Genomic DNA, 24,656 nt, shown 5'->3' with positions numbered 1-24,656 from the left:
CAGATTTCTTAACTTTCCACTTGGGCATCTTTCTATGATAGGAGGCTTCTGCTCTGCTCATTCACAGAGCCTCTCCATAGGGCAGGACTAGGATGGAAAAAACCAATCATCCTAAAATATAGCCCTAGCTTTTAGGGTAACTTTGACTTTTTTTTTTTTTTAATGGAAGCTATCATGGTACAAATAATACAAATTCAGTCTGTTGACCAAGTTCAAAACACTATATAAATGTAAAAATTGAACTTAAAATATCTAGCTGACTTTAGTTAAGTACATACTCCCAATCTCTCAGGTTAATTAATACTTTATTATAGGCTATTACAAACTCTAGCAAGTGAAGGCTTTTTCTATTTCATCACACTGATTTGCAGGAAGTATGTATTAAGCACCCAGTGTTTAGCTTTATAATTATACTTAATAATAATTCAGCTATTTATAGAAAGAAGAGATATTGTACCAGTAGCTGCTTTAAGATTGTGTAGTGTAGGCAACAAAATTGTTTTTTTCTGTTTGCTTCTTCTTTATATTTACCAAAACAGTCTTTTATTGACACTTTCTTCAATGTGTTGACTTTAATAAAAATTTTCAAGCATTATACAAGGGAGTCATAGTCTATTAAGACAGACCTGTACTAAACTATAAAACAAACCAAAAATTTTGACATAAGAAAGGTCAATACAAAATGCTATGATTTCCTAAAGAAGAACAAATTCTGCCCAGAGGAAATTAGAAAGGGCTTCACAGATTGGGTGGCACTTGAATTGATTATAAGAGGCAAATAACATGTATGGAACAAACAGAAATGATTTGGTGGGAAAGTTCCTGGAATAGTCACAGAATGGAAACACCTGGGCAAAGCCATGAAGTGGGGGTTGGGGAGGATGGGAAGAAAGGGAATAGCAGGTTGGTTGGGGTCAGATTCTAAAGAGTCTCAAATATACTAAGAAGTCTTAGTATAGTCAACCGGGGTTGGGGGCAGGGCGGCGGTGGTGGTCAAAGAAATCCCGAAGAGAAGGACCTATGTGATTAAAACTGCAGTTTTGAGAAATTATTCCTTTACAGTTAATGCATAAATAATATATGGGAGAGCCAATCTGTGAAGCCCTTTCAAATTTCCCCTGGGCAGAATTTGTTCTTCTTTAGGCTATCATAGCACTTGTACAGAAATAAAACCTGTAAAGGAATGTTTTCAGACCTAGGTGTGTGAAGGAATTCATTTAAAATGGAATAGGGACTTCCCTGCTGGTTCAGTGGCTAAGACTGCACTCCCAATGCAGAGGGCACAGGTTTGATCCCTGATTGGGAAACTAGATCCCATATGGTGCAAGTAAGATCCAGAACAGCCAAATAAATATTTTTTTAATTGAAGATAAAATGGGATAGAAACAGGGAGAATAAAGGACAGCAGATTCAGACTATAGGTTACCATTTTCTTCTCCAGGGGATCTTCCCAATCTAGGGGTTGAACCCACGTCTCCCTGTCTGAGCCACCAGGGAAGCCACATGCACATACATTTATATCCATTGTACAAATATGACTTTACAGTTTCAAAGCATTTTCCTTATATAAACATGATACCATACTCCTGGTCTCAAGAGCTTCATGAAGTAGGCAAGGAATGAATCATCATCTCCATTCTATCACCCAACTAATACAGCAAAGTTGGGAACACAGCCCAGGATCAGCATGGAGCTGCCTCATAGACCTCCTATTTTTAAACTTTCATTTAATGATCAGCTCAAGACACCTGGTCATGTATTCCCCAAGAATGAATGTGTGTCTCCCTTCTCATCTTCTTACCTACCCCTTGAGGGCAGGATCCGCCTCTTAGTATTTCTTTGTTATCTCTTTGTATTTATCTCAATAAATACTGAAGGATAGATAAGATAGCCAGCTGAGTCCCAGGAATGTTCTCATCTGTAGCTTCCCCCAACCACAAAGAATGGTAAATAGGCAATGATCCATTTTCCCATTGGTCCTATGAGCGCTTCCCATTCATCACCAGTTCACAGCAGTCGAACAGCCCCTGCCATGCCTCCTATGATCTGAGCTGCCTCCTGCCTGCTGCTCTGCATTCTAAGTGTGAAGGATCTGTACAAAATGGGCTTGCTCTCAGTCCTGTTTAACTTTTCCATGGCTCTGTGTTTGTCAAAGCTTCATGCCAACTCTGTCAGAAAAAGAAATGCCACAAAACTTCTTTGAGGAAAGGGAAAAAAAGACCTACTTTATACACTTGCTCTCATGCAAATCACACTCCATTCAAATCCCAGCTGAATAGGAGCCCTACAATAGCCTGGGAAATACACAGAGCCTCTAACCCAAGTGTAAGCTGCTGCACTCAAAATGTTGCATTTCTCGGCCTCTTTAACTCCTTTGCAGAAGGCCAATAAGAAGAATTAACAATATCATCTGAGGTTCCTATCCCTCTGCATGAAGAAAAGTCATTCCCTTCCTATAAAAATCAGCAAAGTATTCCCCTGCCATGGCTTTCCCCCTTTTCGTCACAAGTTCTGCAGAACTGGAGTTGGGATGCTCTGTGATATATTTTTAATCAAAGTGGATACATGGTCCAAGCTACCAGCTCCAAGTAGATTCTAGCAAAGCAGTTCCCCTGGGATCTTAGTAAACAATCTCTTCTAGTGATGAACTAGCTGAATTATTAATATACTACCCACCAAAAAGAGTTGAGACAGGTAGGGCTAACCAGGTTCTGAGAAAACTGAAATGCACCCTGACACTCTCCTCCATAGGTTGCTGTGAAATTCAAGCAGGTTAACCAGCCCCTTGCATGACTGCCTGCAATGGAGATAAATGTTCTTAGTTCATGCCCTTCCCACTTCCAGCCCAGAGGTTTTTGAGTCTAATCTCTACCCTAGAGGAATTTACAAAGAAACAAACAATAGTAAAATGGGCAAAATGCTTTAACCCCCAAATATACTTGAATACTTCACAAGGCCTGGTCATTTCGCTTTAAAACTTTCTGGCCGGTTTGTGGGCTCTTCATATGCTTATTATTGAAAATAGCAGCCAGTGCAAATTTCAGTGCCAGTCTTCACCACGGGAGGAAAGAGTCCACATAGGTGTTGGTTGGTTCTTATCCCAGGCGTTCCACCGTTTTCTAAATACAGGATCCCCAACAAGCTCCTCTTCGACCTTTCCCAAGGGCAACTGCCACATCTGTAAAATCAGCTACAGTCACATCTTCCCTTCACCGTTGCAGACTTTGATGAGATATGGGAATGTGCCCGACTATAGTGGAAAGGTTCAAAAATGTTCCTTTCCCAGCCTTTTTCATGTTGACATCTGGAAAATGACCTCCTCAGTAGGGTGGTTTGGGTATATTTTTCTGTGGGCTTTACAGGGCTGGGGAGCTTAAGAGCTAGAATAAGAAAAATGAACTGAGGCAAAAAAGAATATTTACATTCAAATTATCTAATGCACACATTATCGTTTGGTAGCACTATTCAGTGAAAGGTATTATTAATTAACAATAAGTGTTTAGATTTCACAGCTGAGGCCAACACAACTACAAACAACCAATGTAAAGCAAAATTATAATTAAAGTTTCTTCAACTCCATCAGTTGGGCTTTGGAAAATTAAACCTAAAATCAAGAGGGCTTATTTTCCCCTGAGATTGAAAGCTCTGTATTTTGAATGCTTTGACCTGAGAAGTATACTTTAATTTCCCAGCCAGCCCCAGAGAAGTCTGCATTTACGCCATGCCTACAGGACAGACCATCCAAAGAATGGGACCATCATCTCTCCTTCTGTGTCATTGAAGCCACTCTCTTTAAAGAGATTTAAACGAGAAGCCTGCTAAAAACAGGATTCCAGTACAGTAGCCTTCCTATTTTGGGGGGAGACTTCTGAGACCTCTGGGGCTTCCCTGGTGGCTCAGACGGTAAAGAGTCTGCTTGCAAAGTGGGAGGCCCGGGTTTGATCCCTGTGTTGGGAAGATCCCCTGGAGAAGGGCATGGAAACCATGGACAAAGGAGCCTGGCGAGCTACAGTCCATAGGGTCACAGAGAGTCAGACACAACTGAAGCAACTTAGCAGGGTCCAGTGAGTCCCTGAAGCTGTGGATAGTACTGAATAATATAAGTACTATGAATTTTCCTGTATATACCTTGCTATGAGAAAGTTTAATTTATAAATTTTGCACAGGAAGAGATTAACAACAATAACAAATAATAAAAAGTTGTGTGAATGTGGTCTCTCTCTCAAAATATCTGCTTGTACTGTAGACACCCTTTTTCTTGCAATGATGTAAGATGATACAACACCTACATGATAAGATAAAGTTTGACACAGTATTAAGCTACTATTGACCTTCTGGTCTTACGTCAGGAGCAGGACCATCTGCGTCAGGTGATTGTGGATCATCAAGACATAACATGAATGGCTGGAGGTCAGTAGCAGCCCATGTTGACAGCTGGGGATCCTAGTGAGAGATTTGATCACACTACTCAAACTGTGTGCAAGTTGAAACTTTTGAGTTATTTCTGGAATTTTCCACTTAATATTTTCAGACCAAGGGTAACCAAAAACATGGAAAAGGAAACAGCAGATTAAGGGAGGACTACTATAAGCTGGTGACACCTTTGGAAATACTTTAAAATCTCAGCCTGCCAGATGTTCCTCCCTTTGATAGCAATACAAACGGCTGCTTCAAAAGAAGACACCTGGCATTTAATCAGTGTCCACTATCCACAGAGCTGCCTGTCCATTCTAGAATGTTCAACATTTTCACCACCAAAGATCCCTTGCCATTCTTCCATGACTCTCTATGACATCTTATTTACCAGTTAAACTACATTTAAGTCATTTCTCTACTTCTGTTAATCAAAGCGTGGGAAGTGCCAATCACATGTCCTAAAGAGTGGAAATAACCAACAAGACCAGAGTGATCTGCCAGGTGTCATTCCACACTCAAATCACAAGCACAGAAAGTCAGTGCTTTGACCAGTCCAGGCAGAGGCCGACGGTCTCAGTTAACCTAGGCAAGTTAATCATTGAAAAATGTGCAGTACATGTTAGATATTTTTGAAGTTCTGAAAAGAGCACGAGATGCCCTGTGATTGCCCTAGTTGACCTTGACGAGTCCAGAGAACCCAGGGTAAGGATGACAAGACTAATTCATTTTGGACAATTCTTCATGTGTTACTGACATGAAAGTTGGCAGGGAACAGTGGGGGAAACTTGAGCTTCAGAAATAGAAGAACAAAAGCAGGAGAACCTATTGTTTAAGAATGGCCTCATGAGATGGACTTCTCAGGTCTGACCCCAACTCAAACTCATCTGCTCATAACTTTTGTTAAGTTATTTCTAATATCTCTGAACCTCAATTCTGTGAATGCAGATAATAGTAATACAGACTTCATAAGCATATTGGGAGGATTAAATAAGAGAATGCCTGCACCCTGCATAGCCCAGTGAGAGGTACATACTTGCACTCAGTAAACGTTAGCAACTGTCATTATTTAGTCAGGCTTGAGTCCAAACCCCAAGTCTAACACATATCAGTTGTGTGAACTTGGGCAAATCATTTACCCTCTCTGAGTTGCAAAACCAGTTATTGACATCTACCTTATTCTGTGATTGGAAAGATCAAGTGAAATATCATCTAAAGTTCCTAATATTAAAGGTTGAGTGCCTTTTCCTCACCCTCTTGAATTGTATGTGGTTTAATTTTTCATTAACTTATAGCTTAATCTGCACTGTAATTTTCAATTCCAACCAATTTCTAAAGATTTGTCCTTGTGTCTTATACTCTAGTATCACCAAGTGTTCAGCACATAAATCTAAAAGATGGACTATAATTTTAGTTTCTGAGAGGCAATCATGTATACAGCTGTATCTCCAGTGGGGAAAGGATGGGAAAAAAGAAATCAATCTTATCAGGACCTACAGTTCTATTTCATGGTTCTAAAAATATCATAAAGCAAATCCAAGGAATATATAGATTTCAATATTTGTACTTTTAACTGTTTTCAGGGTACTCTGAAGATCTAAGGCTGCTTTTCATTTTACTGAAGCAGGAATCTGCTTGTCACACTCTAGTTTCTGGAAGTATGCTACTCAGTGGGTGAATGGGTCTAGCTGACCACCCAGCTATTCCTCAAGCAGTTTTATTATTCTTCATTCACTCATCTTAAACCCAGTGACACTGCTAAACTGGTTGAAAACTTTCTTTGTGAAAAATTCTCTGACAAACAAAGCAACATTATAGTGTTTTCATAAATGTGTTAATTCCAAAGGTCTTCAGTAAAACGTTTGCATTTTTTTCCATATATATCTTAATTAATCTTAAGACACCTCTATTGATAAAATGGTACAGCCACTATGGAAAATAGTTTGGCAGTTCCTCAAAACGTTAAACATAGAGTTACCGTATCATCCTGCATATCTATTCTCAGGTACATTTACCCATGAGTATTGAAATTTTGTGTCTATACAAAAATCTGTACATGAATGTTTATAACAGCTCTATTCATAATAGCCAAAAGGGTAAATAACCCAATGCTCAGCAACCAATAGATGTATAAACCAAATGTGGTATGTCCATATAATGAAATGTTACTTGGCAATAAAAGTAGATGAAGTACTGATACAAGCTGAGCATACACGCCACTATATGGATGAACGTTGAAAATATTATGCTGAGTGAAAGGCAAAGAAATAGAAAGTTGATAAGCAGTTGCTATGGGATGAGGAAGGAGGAGGGTAAATGTGGAGTGACAGCTAACAGGTACAGTTTTCGTTTCTTGTTGCAGTGATTAAAAAAATTTCTAAAATTTATTGTGGTGATGGTTGCTTAACTCTGTGAATATATACTAAAAGCCAGTGAATTGAACACTTTAAATGAATTAATGTTATGGTATATAAATTGGGTCTCAGTAAAACTTTTAAAAATACCATATAACCCATGGAAGACTGTTTCCCTAAACCAAGAGGATTTCTAATGGTCTATTTATTTTAAGGGGCATTTGAGAAATTTAAAAATTCCACAGCACATAAATAAATAAAATTATATATATATATATCTTATAGCCTCATCTTTTTAATAAGGCTACAAATATAAAGAAGCATTTACTAATCCTATTATAATATGGGCTTCATAAGTCTTCTACAACCACTGCATTTAAAGTGTTTGTGGACAAAACCCACTGGAAAAAAAAAAAAATTAAATAAAGCGTTTGTGGAGGGAGGGGCATTACCATGGTTCAGAGGCTCCCAATCAGGAGATGGGGAACCCCACCACCATCCCCCCCCCTCCCCCTTACCCCTCCCCAATTTCCTTTAATCTCCTTCTTCACCCATCTGTCTCCTCTCTGTCCCCAGTAACTCATATTCATCTGTCTCTCAATTGATCTCCCTTCTTGGCCTCCAGTTTCCCTCTCCTCAAATCCAAAGATCTCAAACACAAATCAGAGTAAATTCACCCCCTCTTAAAAACTATTCATGAATATGTTAATTCCAAAGGTTGCCTGTAAAACTTCTGCAATTTTTTTTCCTTACACATTTTAACTAACCTTACAATACTTCTAAATTGATGCAACTACTATGGAAAAGCAGTTTGGCAGGTCCTTAAAAAGTTAAACATGGAGTTGCCCTATGACCCAGATCCTAGGTATATACTGAATTTGGTTTCTATATGAAATTTTCCACAATAAAAAGAAAATGAAAACAAAAATATGACTTCATTCGCTGGTCCTCCAAAATAAAGTTCAAGTCCTTTAGCAGCCTGCCATTTATAACTCTCCTTTTTAATCTGGCTCCTAGCCATCTCTCCAGCCTCATCCCCAACATCCTCTATTCCCCCAACTCAATGCAAGTACACACCACTTACATTCCATTCTGCAACCACTCACCCTTCCCAAACATGTTCCTGTTTCCAAGTCTCAGCATCCGTTGCTTCCCCTGCTACTCTCTCCCACTCTATGTGTGCTCAGTCACTGAGTTGTGTCCAATTCTGCAACCCCATGGACTGTAGCCCACCAGGCTCCTCCATCCATGGGATTTTCCAGGCAAGAATACTGGAGTGGGTTTTGCCATTTCCTTCTCTACTCTGTATAATGTGGGCTATTATTTCTCTAGCAAGACCCAGCTCCACGCCCTCAGGCAAATTCATTGCTTTTCCTTGTGCAGCTATAGCCCCACCCTTACCACTCCCAAGCCAGTGGCACTAAATGTGTGAAATTATGAAAAAGTCTATACTCATTCCCAATCTGGGAATTTTTAAAGTGCAAGGAACCCTACCACCTGACCCAAACCGAGAGGAAGAAGGGACTGAGGGGGGTTGCACATAGTGGATGCTCAGGAAACAACTGCAGAAGATAAGACATACTTGAAAGACAAGTATAAACATAAAAATTAAATAGGTTCTCTAGAAATTATACAGATTGATGCCACAAACTAATTCAGGGGCCAGATATAAAGAAACCTTCTTTCATGTCAATAATCATGTGTATTACATGCTTTAAGGACACATAAACAGGAACCAAAGCATACTGCTTATTATGACAAGGCGCTTACACTGATTTGCATTTCTCTGCAAAACTCTCTAGGCATATAATTTTGTTAATTTGTGACAAACCTCAAAAACACACTTCCCACCAATACTCTGATTGCAATGTATAGTTTAAAAGCATACAGAAATCATCAAGTTCCTTTCATAAGTTGCCAGTTGGATTTTATGTGTGTTGTTTGGTTCAGTTTGTTTTAAATTTGGGAATTTTAATGCAGATCATTTATAATTTAACTTGGACTTAAGGGAAGAATAGTTTTACAAGGATGTCAGAGAAACTGACTAGCCTTCTTTTGAATGTGGGGACCATCAACTCATTCATGACCTTGAGGAAATTATTTCATCCGAGACTCAGTTTCCTCCTCAGTCAAAAGCAAACACTTTGAAAACACTGGCTTCTCTTTCTCCTCTCCTGAGACACATCATTTGAAAAAGACGGTGCCTGTTCAAGCCCAAATCAGTCAGCAGTGATCTCTGGTAATAAGCACTTTCTAGAACAAGGGCCAGTTTGAAGAAAAGTGATATATGAAAAAAAAATTGCCTAGTCCTTCAAATCTGCACCACATGTCTCTAGCCTCACTCGACTATCATCCTCTGATTTGGATTAAAAAGTTAAACCTGTTTGTCTTGTTCCTCTTTTAATTGACCCAGGGAAGAGAAAAATGAGAATAGAGCTCTCTGGAGAACTACCTCATAGATGATATCAAGTTTCAAACTGACAAGGACACACCAGAAAAGCAAAATGGTAAAAAGGCACTGGTTCCAGGCCCTGCTCCTTCACTGCACGCCTGCGAACCAGTCCAAGCCTCCAAGTCTTCCTATGTGAAGAGCACTGACTAGGACGTGGTGACAATGACAGCCGCAGCTCTGAGTGCCCAGCGCCATGCACTATACCAGGCATCCCCTCGCAGGTCCACAGTGCATACTATCCCATTCCCAGGTGAGAAAGCAGAGACCTCAGAGACAGTCACAACTTGCCCAAGGGTGTACAGCTTATAACCATAAGCAAACTCCCACCTGTCTGTCTCCAGAGCCTGTGCTTCCTCCTCAGATCTCCTACCTGTCCCCTGTTCAAAGAGGCCTATTTTTCTGACTGAGACAGAAAAATGATCTCAGTATTGTTGATAATGAAATCCTCAAGGTACTTTCAAATTCTAAAGTGTCCACAAATCCAGGCACTGAAAAATTGCTCTGATGGAATTTTCTTTATGTCCACAGACAGGCTTGTCAGCATACGCCAAGCTGTTCCGCAGCTATCTCTATATAACTCTGTCCCCTTTGCTGCCCAATATGATCTTTGCATTAAGACTCACATTTGTGTCCTATATTGGGACTTCCCTGGTGGTCCAGTGGTTAAGGCTTTGCCTCCCAATGCAGAGGGTACGGGTTCAATCCTTGGTTGGGGAGATAAGACCCCACATGCCTTCTGGTTGAAGAACTAAGACATAAAACAGAAGCAATATTGGGGCTGCAGAACACATTTGTACATATGTGGACCCAATAAAATGGGCATAAATGAAATGGAATGGAATAGAAAGAGGGAGCCTTCATTGCATAAACTGCATTGGAAAGTGGGCAGCAAGGTAAGTTGACAAGAGTTCTGGAAAATTTAGTGACTCCTTATTAGCTGGGTGCTCTTGTTCAAGTTACTTAACTTCTCTGAACTGCAGTTTCCTCCTTTCTAAAAGTATCTAATATATATAGCACATGGTTGGCATGAACAATAAATATAATCATTATCATAGCTATTCCCTTCCTCAAGACACATGGAGAGTGCCCTGGACGACAAGCATTTCTATTATTTTCAAACATGGCTGCTCTTTTTAGTTAGATTTTTTCCCCCCTGGGCTTTCAAAAGACACATGTAAGAGTTAACCCTAAAACAGGCCCTTTGTCCAAACTTCGTCCCAGCCTTCCTAGTATGTATCTGTCTTTCCCTTAAAGTGATATGGCCACGTCACTTCCAGAGGAGAAGAAAGTAACCACCAAAGGCTCTTGAGGTTCCCACACACTGACTTTCCCCAAACCTGCCACTGCTCTCCTCTGGCTAATAGAAAACATTTGTATTCCCTGTCTGGCTTTTTCTTAGATTCTCTTCACAATTGTTTCCCCTAATATATTTCAGGCAACTTTGCAACCAAAACATTAAAGAAGATTTCATAGAACCATTGAGGAGTAAGAACAGTGGGAAGGAAAGGAAAATTCTATCACTATGAATAATAATAGCCACATACTACCCAATAAAGATTTAGTGCTTTTAAACTTTCCCAAGTAGTTTCAGATTTATGATATCATCTAAGCTGCACCATACACAAGTGTCATGAGGTTTGCTTTTGTATTTTATAGATGAGGAAACTAAGGCTTGAAAGATTAAACAGTTTTTGTCCAAGTCACATGTGCAGATGACATTCTGTCAGGATTCTGTCACCCAGAGCTGTCACCCAGCTCTGGGTGAATCCAAAGCTTGCACTGTTTCTCCAGTACTCTGCCAAGCTAACATTGATTTTTTTAAAGGCTCTCTATAGAAATCTAATTCATTCATTTTACTTTTTACTCACACACAACAAACTTAAATATCTCAAAAGAAAATATTTACAGAGTTTACACTTCATTTATCCAAAGTGGTTACTTGGCCTTCAATAAGTACACTACAGAGAACTCAGTTTAAAAATAAGTAAAAATCCAAGATTCTCAGCAATTAGGAGACACCACCAAGCCCTGGATGGGGAAGATTCCCTGGATTGGGAAATGGCAACCCACTCCAGTATTCTTGCTGGAGAAGCCCATGGACAGAGGAGCCTGGTGGGCTATACAGTCCATAGGGTTGCATAGACTTGGACACTTTCACATTCACCAAGTCCTTGCATTAAAAATCACAGGAGACTTTCAGGCAAGCACCCAGGGGTAATTTTTCCTTTTGAAAGAATTCTAAAAATCTTGAATATCTTTTTCTTAATTTTATTGGAGTATAGTTGATTTACAATATTGTGCTAGTTTCGGATGTAGAGCAAAGTGATTCAGTTATACATATATACATATTCGGTTTTTAGACTCTTTTCTTATATAGGCTATCACAGAATACTGAGTAGAGTTTCCTGTGCTATACAGTAGGTCCTTGTTGGTTATCTATCTCATATATTACAGTGTGTGTATGGGTTCATCCCAAGCTCCTGATTTGTCCCACCTTCTGCTGCCCAGACATTTCCCCTTTGGTACGTTTGTTTTCAACATCTGCAAGTTTGTCTCTGTTTTGTCAAGAAGTTCATTGGTATCATTTTTTTAAATTAGATTCCACATATGAGAACTATCATATATTATTTAGTGACTCACTTCACTTAGTATGATCATCTCTAGGTGTCTTAAACATTTTTATTGGAAAAGACAAGTGTACTGGCCACAAAGAGAAGGAAAAAAAAATACAAACAACCTAACAATTTAAAAAGTGCCAGAACATTTAATCCTTCTCTATGAACCAATAGAGAAGAACCAATTTTTCTCAATCACCATTAAGACACTAGCTATTAAACAATAGTGATTCTCAAATCTAGCCTGATAAGAATCACTAGAAGCTTTTATGAAACACAGAATCCTAGGCTGTGGTCCAGAGCATACTGAATTTGAATCTTCTGGAAAGAAGCCTGAGAATCTATATTTCACACCAGACAGGAGTCCTTATTAGCTGAGGCTATGAAGTACTGATATAGCAGGAATCCTGACAATTATAACTCCCCAAATAATGTGTACCATGTTGAACGGACAGCAAGGATAGCGAGTCTACATTAATAAAACTTTTTAAACAGGGAAATAGCCCCAGGGGTTTGGCACCATTAGCATCATGCGATGCACAACTGGGCTTGCCAGCCCAAACAACTGCACGGGAAGTGGAAAAGAAAGAATCTCAAATTGACAGGAAATCAAAAGTGAAAGAGGCCACCAATTCTAACTTTAACAGTCTCCTACAAAGACAGCTATACCACTATAGTATATATCAAGTACAAGAAAAAGGGATGAAAGAGCTAAGAGGAAAAAAAAAAACAAAAAACTAGCCAATCCAGACAATGAAGAAATAGAGGTTTTCAGCTGTCCTGGAAGAGTCAGCAGGGCTTACCTACAAAATGGAGGCTCCCTTCTCATTCCAATCAGTGCAGGATGCTTCCTGGCTGGAAGGTTCACTAGTTACTAAGTGAAAATATATTCCTAAATTCTTTGGTTCATGTGGTAGATTAAGTTATCAACGTCTGCTGCATTATTAAAAGCACACACTTAGTGACTATAACAGCAGAGTTAAAAAAAAATAGAAGGAAAAACCTGTTGGGCTTGCTTCCTTGTTTGCTTGTAATTCCTATAAATTTTAGGAAGCAGGTGAAAGGACACATCTGGCCAGGAAAAAAATCTAGCCAGTTTCTCAGCATATTGGATGAACTCTAAGAAAAGATAATGCTCTTTATCCCTCCAGAATGAACCCCAATTCAAGCTAATTGTCAGCAATACTTCTTTGATACAAAAACATAAAAATTCAACGGTTGATAAATAATCTATGAGGTCTGAGAGATGATCTAATTCCTTTCTTTTGTGATCATAATCAAGATATCAGGCCCACAAAAGTCAAGGGAAGGTTGTCAAAGTCACACAGCAACACGGCCGTAAAAGACCAGAGCTCCTATTCCTAGGCCCTTATTCTTGTGACTTCCTGAGCTAATATACAACCAAGAGCTAAGCAGAGCACAAGTATCAGGTACCAGGTAGACATTCAATAAACCCAAGTGTCATTTTCTCTACTAGAAATCGGTCCTGGAATGTCACAAGACAGCTTTTGACATTAGACATCATCCCACCCAACCAGTCATTTCACTGTCGGAAAAAACTGAGACCCATTAAAAACTAACTTGCCACAACCACACAACTAGCTGCTGGCACTGGCCACCCTGGAACCTGAACTTCTGGCTCCAAGTCTCCCATCCTTTTCACTACATCACATTGCCTCCCTCTCACTATTAAAAGTGAAGAGTTTAATAATACATGACAATTTTATTTATCCCATAGACTGAACCAGTTCTAGAATTGTATTTCAGCCATTTAACTGCAAATCAAGAAGTGTCCAAAAACATTCTAGAACCACTAAGTTAAGAGCATAGTTGCTGACTATCCAAATTCTCTATTTTTACCCATTTGAGTTTCTTTCTCTTTGCCTCACTAACCATGTTTCCTGGTGAGGAATGGCAGAGGAGCCAAGCCTTTCAATCCAAACCTGCCTGAGCACCTGCTCCTCCAAAGATCTGCCACCCCCACCATAAACTCAGTTACCCCACCATCTAGTATCAAAAGACAAAGGAGGCACAGTCTTCACACCTGCTCCTTCAAAGATCTCCCACCCCCATCACAAACTCAGTTACCCCACCTTCTAGTATCAAAAGTCAAAGGAGGCACAGTCTTCACACCTGCTCCTTCAAAGATCTCCCACCCCCATCACAAACTCAGTTACCCCACCTTCTAGTATCAAAAGTCCAAGGAGGAACAGTCTTCAAACTACTGCATAACTACACTCATTTCACCTGCTAGCAAAGTAATGCTCAAAATTATGAACCAAGAACCTTCTCTAAAGCATGATCAGAATATACTATGAAGATGTGATGTCTCAAAATACTGCTAAATTTTAGGGGTCGCGTTCTCAGCTAAAGTTTAGATCAACAACCAATGAAAATCACCTGTCTTCAACCTACTAGGCCAGTGTGAACTTCTCCTTTTGGACGTGGATGCTTTGTGGTCTTTGCTATAATATTGTTATTGAGTTTTTGTTTCATGATCTTATCTACCTATGATTCTCAAACACAGCATATAAACGTAGCCACAAAAGCTTCATCTAGGGGTCTGGGTTATAAATCCTTTGCATTTGCCCAAGTATTGAGAGATGACAAATAATTTTCACGTCCAATATTTCCTCTGATGCTCATGGTAACGTAATGGAATGGCTACTCTGATCATCATCTCACAGATGGGCTCACTGACCTCAGAAGATTAAGGACCTTGAACAGAGCCCTTGACAAAAAGCTATTGCTACTGCTACTGCTAAGTCACTTCAGTCGTGTCCGACTCTGTGTGACCCCAGGGCAGCCCACCAGGCTCCCCTGTCCCTGGGATTCTCCAGGCAAGAATACTGGAGTGGGTTGCCATTTCCTCCTCCAATGCATGAAAGTGAAAAACGAAAGTGAAGTCGCTCAGTTGTGTCCAACTCTTAGCGACCCTGTGGACTGCAGCCTACCAGGCTCCTCCGTCCATGGGATTTACCAGGCAAGAGTACTGGAGTGGGGTGCCATTGCCTTCTCCGTGACAAAAAGCTAGACCTAACTCTGCCCACCTATCAAAATGCACGGACTGGGAGGAGGCAGTCAGTAAATACCTGGGGAGAGAGACAGGGAAGAGATGAGACGAAGCAGAGAAGCTCCACATAGATTTACCAAGTTCGCACATTTGCACTACAGTTATGCACTGCTGTTTGTGCTTTCTTTGGAACCACTGTCTCATGGGGTAAAAAAAGCACCCTCAAAATTTGGGAATTACTCAGTGTTAGAACAGCCCCAAATCAAAGCAATGCCTTAGGGCAACGAGACCATATCATTGACCAGAAGAGCTGAACCACCTTTATCCACCTGTTTCATTGCTAATAACTAGCTGGAAAATGTGGACGGGCAGTGTGTGCTAGTTGCTCACTGTGTCCAACTTTTTGCATCCCCACAGACTGTGGCTCACCAGGCTCCTTCTGCCCATGAGATTTCCCACTCAAGAACATTGGAGTGGGTGGACATTTTCTTCTCCAGGGGATCTTCCCAGCCCAGGGATCAAACCCTGGTCTCCTGCATTGCAGGCAGATTCTTTATTAACTGAACCACCAGAGAAATCCTGGCTTTCTGCCAAGAGAGCTTTAAAAATTTTCTAATAATCTGAGTTTTAGGATTCTTCTGATGAGGGAAGGGGGATGAACTCCAGTCATGCCCGCTGAAGATTAGGGATCAACTCAAATTGATTTGTGTGAATCTCAGTTTTCTCATTTATAAAATGGAGATAGTCTCTTCATCAGTTGCAGTGAAAAGTACTTAACTAATTTACTTGACAAAGAGTCTAATAGAGCTTAGAAAGAAAAGATGCTCCTCCCTCCTTGCATAAGAATGGTCTCTGCTGCTCTCTTGTAATCTGGTATAACAAAAGCATTGCATTAAAAAAACAGAAGGTCATCCATATTATGCAACCAAAAGGAAAACAAAATCAATTTCAGAAAAACTACTATGCAAAGATTCATAACCATATTTATAAGCAATAATTGGCAAAGATAGCTATTTTCTGAGATATAAACTCCCACAGGTGATTCTCTGACACCAGATTCCTTTTGCCCTCAAAGGCGAGTGGACTTCTTTATTTCACCAAGAATTTTACATTCCAAAAAGGTAACAAAACATATGCTGCACGTTGCCTCTTATTTTTTTCCAGACACAAGGAGGGGAATCTTAGTGTATATTCCTGTGAGACAACAAACAGAAAACTGTGTCTCCCTTTTTCATATATTAGGGCTTTGTAATCCGGACCACATGATCAATAGACTATATAAAAATTAAGTCATGACTGACAGTCCCAGGCAAAAAGTGAACCAAGTAGGAACAATTTTTTAGGACTGTGATGTGTGGAATATTAAAATCACATGTTGTGTTAATAATTTTCTTTTGGAAGTCAAAGGGAGTTCTCCTGTATAAATGTTTAACTTGCAGTGTTTCCTATTAAAGAAGGACAAGAGGCATCAAATTAGTGATATTGTCATTTGGTCTATGCGCAGGGGAGACACTTTTTAAATGACTTGGTTGACATGATGTTAATGGCAAGGCATGTACCCTTAAAATGGATAGCTATATGATTCTTATGGTAAAATAAAAGATCCTATTATCTTATAAACATTTTTTACAGTAAACAAAACCATTTGCTGGAACAGGCCAAGAGTGAATAAACTTAAGAAACAGCTAGGTATAGAATATTAGCTTTGGAAGGGACACAGGGAGAGTCGGGGCAGATGAATAGCTGAAATGCACAAATGTACACCGTACTCACACCTTCAATGCATATCAGTATCTTGGGATTTGTGTGTCCCTGGCTAAACTATAGCTGATAGGTGTGTCTTTCTGCAAATTCCTTCACACTTTCTCCTTTGATAAGACACACCATCTCTTGGGATTGCCTTCTGAAATCAGAGTGGAAAGCGAAGGGAAGAGTAACAAAACTGTCTGAGCTCTGCTTCTCTAACCAGCAAGTAGGAGATAGGAGGGTACATGGCAACAGACAGTCTAGAAAGAGTTCACCCTTCCACCAACAAAACGCACCAGTGAAGACTGGAAGCCCCCAGATAAGTTTACAACAAACAGCTTCAGTGTGTTTCTGGGTTCCAGGTACTCCCCCAGGACCAGGGAGGCTCTCTTAAAAATTCAATAGCTTGGCAAGGGGACTTTAAGCGCTAATCTCCCCACTGCGCACAAGTCAGTTGCCTTCAGGAAGGTGGGCCCCCCAGTGACAATTACTTTACATAACATCTTAATGTTGAATTTACATGAAGAGGTGAGAATGGATGGGATTTGCCACCTGAACTACAGGCACCTTTCTTCCCTTCCACAGAGCACAACTGACCTTCAGCTGTCTCCGGGTATCTAAAGGCCGTTCTATTTAAACTCCAAGAGTCTCTTCTTTCTTTGACTCTGAAAATTCACTATGGACAGTCAAGCCAAATTGACCTCAAGACAGATGGACCTCACTAAGGACCCTGCTACAGAGTCATGAACACAGGGACCTGGGACTCCAGCCCAAGAAGTCTCTGGTTTGCACACTCTGCGTGCACAAAACCAATTCAAAGGGGACTTGAACCTTCTGTGCAGGAGTTCTATTTTAAGGGAACAAAATTGGGAACACAGATGTTTCTTCAGTTAGCAGAGTTGGCAGAACAGCCCCTGGACCAAATCCGAGTTCTTAATGCAGGAAGGGGCCTCAGAGAGCAACTAGTTCAACCCACTCACTCAATTGATAAGGAAACTGAGGCCAAAGAGGCATTTAGGTGGCACACTCAGCAAGTGGCAGAGTGGCCCTGTTCTGATGACAAGTCCTGCACGCTTTCCATTTCACCAGGATTCGCTTAAAAAAAAACAAACAAACAAAAAAAAAACTAAGCTGACTTCAACCTTGGAACTCCTGTAGATTCTTGTCAATATCCACCCCTCGCCCCGGGGGCAGTTCATAAATCCTCCTGACCCTCCCACCCCGCTGCCTATACTCCTAGCTGTAACTTCCAAATAGTTTGGAAAACAGAAGCAAGCTACTGCCTCAACTTTTCGGGAGTATAATTAATCCTGCTCCCAATGCAGGACGATGGCTAGTTTTCCCAGTGCCTCAGTTTCCTCCCTGAAATGGACCTCCTCGCTTGCACTGCACCGAGTCACAGAGAGGGCCAGTAAAAACTATCACCTGGTACACAGTAGACGCTTTCAAAGTGACTGCTGGGTCGGCACCAAGTATCAAGCCCTTCGAGAGCACCCTCCCAACCCCTGGGGGGCGTTCAGGAGAGCATCAAGTGAAAAGGCCAGGGCAGTCTCAGCGGAAGGGCTGGATGTTTACATTCGGCCCGGAGAAGGCAGCGCTCTCCAGGCGGGAGCCCGGCGCTCCAGGAGATCCATCTTACTTGGATGGATGTCCTACCAGCTCTACGCCGGCTCCGGGTCCCGGTTCCATCGACTTCCCCTTTCCTAACGGGACGAGCCCACTCTTTTCGTGGGATTCTGCCCGGGCTTCCAACTGCGGCTCGGCTTTTAGGGCTCGGTGTCCAAGTGGCCCACGAAAGCCTACAGCGCTCCTGTAGCGAAAGCTACAGGCCGGGGAGGCGGCGGGAACCGAGAGGGCGGGGACCCCAGGGCCGAGAGCCGCACGAAGGCTCCCCGAGAAGCCTGCAGGGGCCCCCGAGGCGGACTGCGCGGCGCGTCCGGGAGACGCCGCCCCGCGCGCAGCCCGAGTCGAGCTGGGACGCACGCCGGGCGCCGAGGGCCCGAGGGACAGTGGGGCCGGGCTCACCCATGAAGAGGCAGAAGAGGTCCAGGCAGATGAGCAGCACCCGCTTGCTGCCGCCCTTCCTCGGGTTGTTGTTGAGCGCCGGGCTGCCGCCGTTCTTGCTTTCCGCGACGATCGCCTTGTCGTACTTGTAGTTTTGCATGGCGCTGGTCAAGACGCCCGGCGACAGCAACCACACACCCAGACGCTCGGATCGCCTCCCGGCCGAGGCTGCTCGGGGCGCGGCGGGAGAGTGCCGTCCCGCTGCCCGCTTCCAAAGGCAGGCGGTGGTGCTTTCTGCTCCCCCTGAGGCTCCTCTGCTTTTCCTGTCTCAACCCCGAATCGTTCGAAAGTCCAGGATGAAAAGAGCCAACTTCTCGAGGGGAAAGTTCTGCAGCTCTGCGCTGGTTGCAACGCGCAGAGCTGGCGTGTCTGTGCGCAAAGCCGCGAGTGGGCAGCCCGGGCGCTCGGCCACCTTCCTCCGCGCCTGGTTGCTTAATGAATGGGAGCTGCGCGGAGCGGAGCTGAGCGGAGCCCAGCCACCCCGGAGCGCTGCCGCGACTCCAACTTTTCTCCTCCTCCTCCTCTTTCTGCTGCTGCTGCTGCCGCCGCGGCTGCCGCTGTGATCACCAGGGTTTGTTTTCAGCACTTTTATTGCACGAGGTCCTTTTAAAAAAGAGAGAGGGAAAGAGAGGGACCTCCTTACTTGGCTCAGAAGGGATTCTGAAAGCACAGCCCCTTCCTTAAGCAGCCTAAGACGTAGGATAATTAAGGCCACATTTTCCCCCACCCCCTTCAAAAAAAAAAAAAAAATCCTAAAAGGAAAAGTTACTCTCAAACCAGAGAATCCGGGAGCCCCTAGCGTTCAGAAATACTGAACTGTCACAAAAGGAGAGGAGGGAAAAGCATAAAAAGAAACATTTTCTTGCCGGCCTTGGGTCAGGCAAAAGTTTAGACTGTACAGCTCAAAAGCGTTTCTTCTCCATGACACGTTTGGGGCTTTCAAGCCTTTATTTTGATTTGAATCGTATTATCCCAAAAATATTCAAAGGAAAAAAAATCTTTTTTTTAATTGTTTTTAAAATCTTGACACCCAGCACCAGATTTTTTACTGGGGTAAAATCTGAGGGTGCGTGTGTGTATGTGTGGTCAATCGAGTCTGACTCTTTGTGACTGTATGGACCCCGGGACTGTAGCCGCCAGGCTCCTCTGTCCATGGAATTTTCCAGGCAAGAATACCAGAGTGGGTAGCCAGTTTCCTCCTGCAAGGGATCTCCCTGACCCAGGTATCAAACCCTCATCTCCTGCATCGCCTGCATTGCAGACAGGGAAGCCCAGGATTCCGAGGATAGAAACAGGAAAAGAACTGCAGGACTGTGGAATTAGACCTGTGGTTTGAAATCCTGGCCTGGCCGCGGCTCTGTGCTTCGATTTCCCGATATGTAAACTGAAGTTAATGTGTTTCTCCAAAATAGAGGAATTGTGAAGACTTAAATAGCTAATCTACCTCAGGGCCTAGAACAGTGCCAGGTATACCTGTTAATCGTGATTTTTACTCTTGTTTCCAGGGTGAAGGCGTTCCAAGCCCTCCACTACATCAACTGGCCCCCCAACCTCTGTGTACCACCATGTGGGGGTGGGGGAGTGGGGAGGTGGGGGGTAGTTTGAGGGTGATCTAATACTTGCCTTAGAGATTGTTATATGCTTTTCAATTACTTTGTTTTTAATTTTGCTTTAAAATTTATTTAATTCTTAATTTTTCTTCCAGGTAGAGTACAAACATTTCCAAGGCAAGGGCCTTTCCTTTTAACTTTTGTAGTGCCTATGGGAAAACTGGGCACACAGTACCATAAATAGGTATTCTTTCCAGGTGTCTTTTTTTTGTACATCCAGAAATAGAAATATTGTAGCTTTTTTATAATTATATTGATCATGTTCTTTTTTATACTGACTTGTTATGCGGTTCAGTATCCTTATATCCAGCCACCACCAGCCACTTGCCTTTTCTCCAGTTGTCATTTCCCACTCCACGCACTGTCCTCTCCTTCTGCCTGTAATACACACCCATCCCTTCTCTAACTACCAAAACGCTTCTCTTGTTTTAGGATCTGAAATGTCATCTTCTCTCTGAGCCCTTCCTTGACCCCTGGATAGAATTAACTTCTTCTTCAATACTTCACTCTCGTAGCATTTATCACAATCTGATTTGGTGCTATAGTTGGTAAAGACTAGTGCCCTCTGTAGATTATCAGCTCTGAAGCATCTCCCAGGTACCTCGCACAGAGTTTGGTGCCTGCAGAATTAAGCTCAAGTCTAGACTGCATAGCAACCAGTAGATTGGCAAAGAGAGACAAAATCGCTGTCTTCTGAAAGAGAGAGTAATTGAATCTCCAAGACAGTTTTGGAGCTGCGGTATCTAGCTGCAGATTAGACCCAGCATTCTCCATTCAAATAGCAGCAAGTAAAAGTCAGGGAAATTAAGAGAACCAATGCCTTAGATACCTTTACAGTGAGAAATGCTTCCTCCTGACGTGTTAAAATAGCAGAAACAATACAAGGTCAATTTCACCATTACTAACATTCTAAAAGGAACTCTGGGATTCTGGTGTCCACCCTTGCCCACCCCACGCTCCTTGTTATGACAATCATCCTTGAAGTTCTAAGTCACCAAACTACATCTTTGGAATCCCAGATGAAAAGTAAAAACAAGCCTCTGAGACTTCAGCAGCCCTCTCTGATTTTTCCCTCCTCTGAGCATCAAAAGTCCTCTGAGGATCGTAAGTGCCACAGCCACTTAAATCCCACTGTAGAGTCCTCTGTTCTATTATTTGAATTTTAAGTTACCTCCCTTTATATCTCCTGTCTGTTTTTCCCTCTCTATGGAATGACTTTTATTAACTTAAGAATACACATTTTGAAAAGCTAGACTTTTACTGTAGTTAAATAGTATAACTCAGCAATCGCTGTTGAGCTCTTTAAAGTTACTGAGTAAGATTGATGGTAAACTTCAGCACTACACTGAATACCAGGAACCTTTTTGGATTTAAGGTTCCCTGGATTAAATTCAGCTACTTATTAAGAAGGATAAAAATCTGTTATTCCAGGAGTTGAAAAAAGGGGAAAATAAATGAATGTTTAAATAAGAGCTTTATATTTCCATTTACAAGGCTCTGTGGGCTACTTTTTCCATAACAAAAAGATCATAGTGCTAATTGATGCATGTTGTTGGGTGCAAACAACTATTACATTTGGATAACTTTTCAAAGGAGCAGAACACTACAAATATTCGTTAAAATGGACTTGAACAAGCCATAAGCATAGTGTCAGTATCATTCTTTAGATAATAGGATATAAAACAGCCTTCCCAGATGCATACATTTGAAGGCCTCTTTGCTTTAAATCCTAAAATTGAACAAACCAACTAGCAAGTAAAATGCAACAAAACAGACTTGAGAGTGGTGTCATTTCAAAGTAATTACATAATTTAAATTCCTGGTAAACATAGCCTACCAGAATGCACACCTGAAAATGACATTCAGTTCACTAAACTAGTTTGTATAAAGACTATAACATCAGCGGGGATAAATGCCTTCTTAAGATTAACTTATTATGTGTGGCAACAACAGCACATCATTCTTAAATAACTAATACCTCCCAAGAGATTTAAATGGCCTTCATTTCTAAGATCTCTCGTTACCTCATAACTTTATTTCTCTCTCTTTTTAACCCCTAACATTTAATAATTAATCATTTCTTTATTTTTTGAAAAGGCATGAATTGGCTCTGGAAATATTTAAAGGAAAGGTAACTGGGTTTTTTTACATAAAATTGTGTAGTCAAAAGGTCAGAGCCCAAATTTCCCAAGTCGTTGAAATTCACTTAAGGAGACCTAAGTTTTGGCTAACAAGTACCCATTTATCCAGGTTCTTTTAAAGTGTTACATTCCATCTCTAGTTTTTACTAAACAAAACTTGGCTTGCTGCTCCTAAGGGTTGGATTCAATAGCACAAGAGCTCCCACTGGACTGGGCAGAGGCCTCCAGAGCAACACTCTGGAGGAAAGGCAGGAAGGAACAGAGGATTTAAGGTCTGAGTATCTTGGGAGTGCTGTTTGACTTGAGAAACACTCAACAACCTCTCTGAACTTTAATTTCCTCAACTTTTCAATGGAACTGACATTTTTTCTCTGGTTCCAGGGACTAAAACATTAGTAATGAAATAATATTTGAAAATACCTAGTACACCACAGCAAATGGGCTTCCCAGGGGGCACAGTGGTAAAAGAATCTGCCCGCCAATGCAGGAGCCTCAAGAGACCCAGGTTCAGTCCCTGGATTAGAAAGATCCCCTGGAGTAGGAAATGGCAACCCACTCCAGTATTCTTGTCTGGAAAATTCCATGGATAGAGGATCCTGGCAGGCTACAGTCCATGGGGTCACAGAGTGGGACATGACCGAGCATGCGCACGCACGCTTACATACAACAGATAGTTGACAAATGTTAATTAAATGTTACTACCTTAAATGAGCACTTTATTTCTACAACATACCTATTTTAAATTCAGATTTTAAAAGTTATCCAGTATAGATTAAGGGTTAAAGTTTTTGTGGTTCTTGTATCAGGTTCTTGCATCTTGCCTAGGATGCAAATAAAGATGTGACAGAGATATTGCAATCCACTCCAGCATTTTTGCCTGGAGAATTCCATAAACAGAGGAGCCTGGTGGGCTACAGTCCATAGGGTCAAAAAGAGTTGGACACAACTGAGTGACTAACACCCATCCGGTACTAACTCTGAATGTATCATTTAATTTTATTTATTTTTCCCCTAGATGAAATAACACTTTCAGCATCTCTCTATCTATATGTCTTTAAATGTGCAGTTTCTTTAGAATTCTGAAGGTATTAAATCAAGCATGCTTTTACACAATTTAGTTACACATGGTTTTCTTCAGGATTGTTTGTGAAACTCAAGAAAAGCTATTTGCTTAAACTAATGATCTTGTACAAGTGGGAGTACTTTCATTTTAAAAGCACTTTCACATCTATTATTTTATTCTTACAGCTCACCAGAGTAGGTGGGGTTGATATCATTAGACCATTTTATAGATGAGAAAACTGAGGCAAGCCCATTTAACTGGCTAGGAATGGTTTTCCCCGAAGGTAAAATGGAAATGATTCTAACATTAGCTCATGCTGTGTAAAATAGAGCCCTTTACAATTTATAAAGGTATCTACATTCACTGATCTCATTTCAGGTAGGTAAGGCAGAGATCATTATCTTCATTTTAGAAATGAAGGCACTGAATTTTTGAAAGATAAGAGATTTATTTAAAGTTAGAGGTAAGGAGATTCCTAAAGCACTAGAATTCCTGACAGTGAGAAGTTAAAGTGAAGTCGCTTAGTCACGTCCGACTCTTTTGTGACCCCATGGACTGTAGCACCCCAGGCGCCTCAGTTCATGGGGTTCCTCCAGGCAAGAATACTGGAATGGGTTGCCATTTCCTTCTCTGAGGGATCTTCCCGCCCCTGGGATCAAACTCAGGTCTCCCGAATTGCAGGCAGACTCTACCGGCTGAGCCACCAGGGAATCCCTAGAATTCCTGAAGCACTCTTTAATTTCTAAATCAAGATTCTTTTCTTTACACCCTCAAAGGTTATCAGAAATTTCTGCTTCTCAACTATGGTTTCAGAGTACGTTAAAGGGAGTGCAAAATTAGTCTCACATCTTTATTAAAAAGAACAACTAGAAACAGTTTTACACTGTTTTGTCTTTTCTTATAGATTTGGAAAGGAACGACATTGTTGCACTTTGTATCACTGAAAAGGAACATTTGGGTCCGGAATTTGTCAAGCAGTTATTCGTTACCAAAAAAGAAGCTTGAGAACACGAATCACTAATATTACTGTAAAGTAGCCTCAGTTCATGTCAATATTTTTACCTTTCTACCAGCAATAATCTTTTATTTAGCTAAAACTACACAGTTAAGAACTAACTTCATAATAATTCAAACAATCAATACTGTTCATTAAATTTTTTTTTAAAAAATCCAGAATGGACAGAG

General features: G+C 41.3%; 1 protein-coding gene across 2 annotated transcripts in view; it reads right to left on the bottom strand.

Annotated features, from left to right (window-relative positions):
* PLPP3 (phospholipid phosphatase 3) overlaps positions 1-19,292 on the bottom strand; it is an 88,425-nt gene extending 69,133 nt beyond the window's left edge. The window contains exon 1 of one of the 2 annotated variants that reach the window (XM_065912146.1): positions 18,619-19,292. In XM_065912146.1, coding sequence (XP_065768218.1) covers positions 18,619-18,757 — 139 coding nt within the window. In that variant the 5' untranslated portion in view covers positions 18,758-19,292. The remainder of the gene's footprint in view (positions 1-18,618) is intronic. The other variant, XM_065912136.1, reaches the window with a different exon arrangement.
* Positions 19,293-24,656: the final 5,364 nt, after the last annotated feature.

This window comes from Muntiacus reevesi, chromosome 1, assembly GCF_963930625.1.
Source record: "Muntiacus reevesi chromosome 1, mMunRee1.1, whole genome shotgun sequence".
NCBI lineage: Eukaryota > Metazoa > Chordata > Mammalia > Artiodactyla > Cervidae > Muntiacus > Muntiacus reevesi.
The sequence above is the reverse complement of the archived record's forward strand: the minus strand, read 5'-3'. Positions and strand labels throughout refer to the sequence as shown.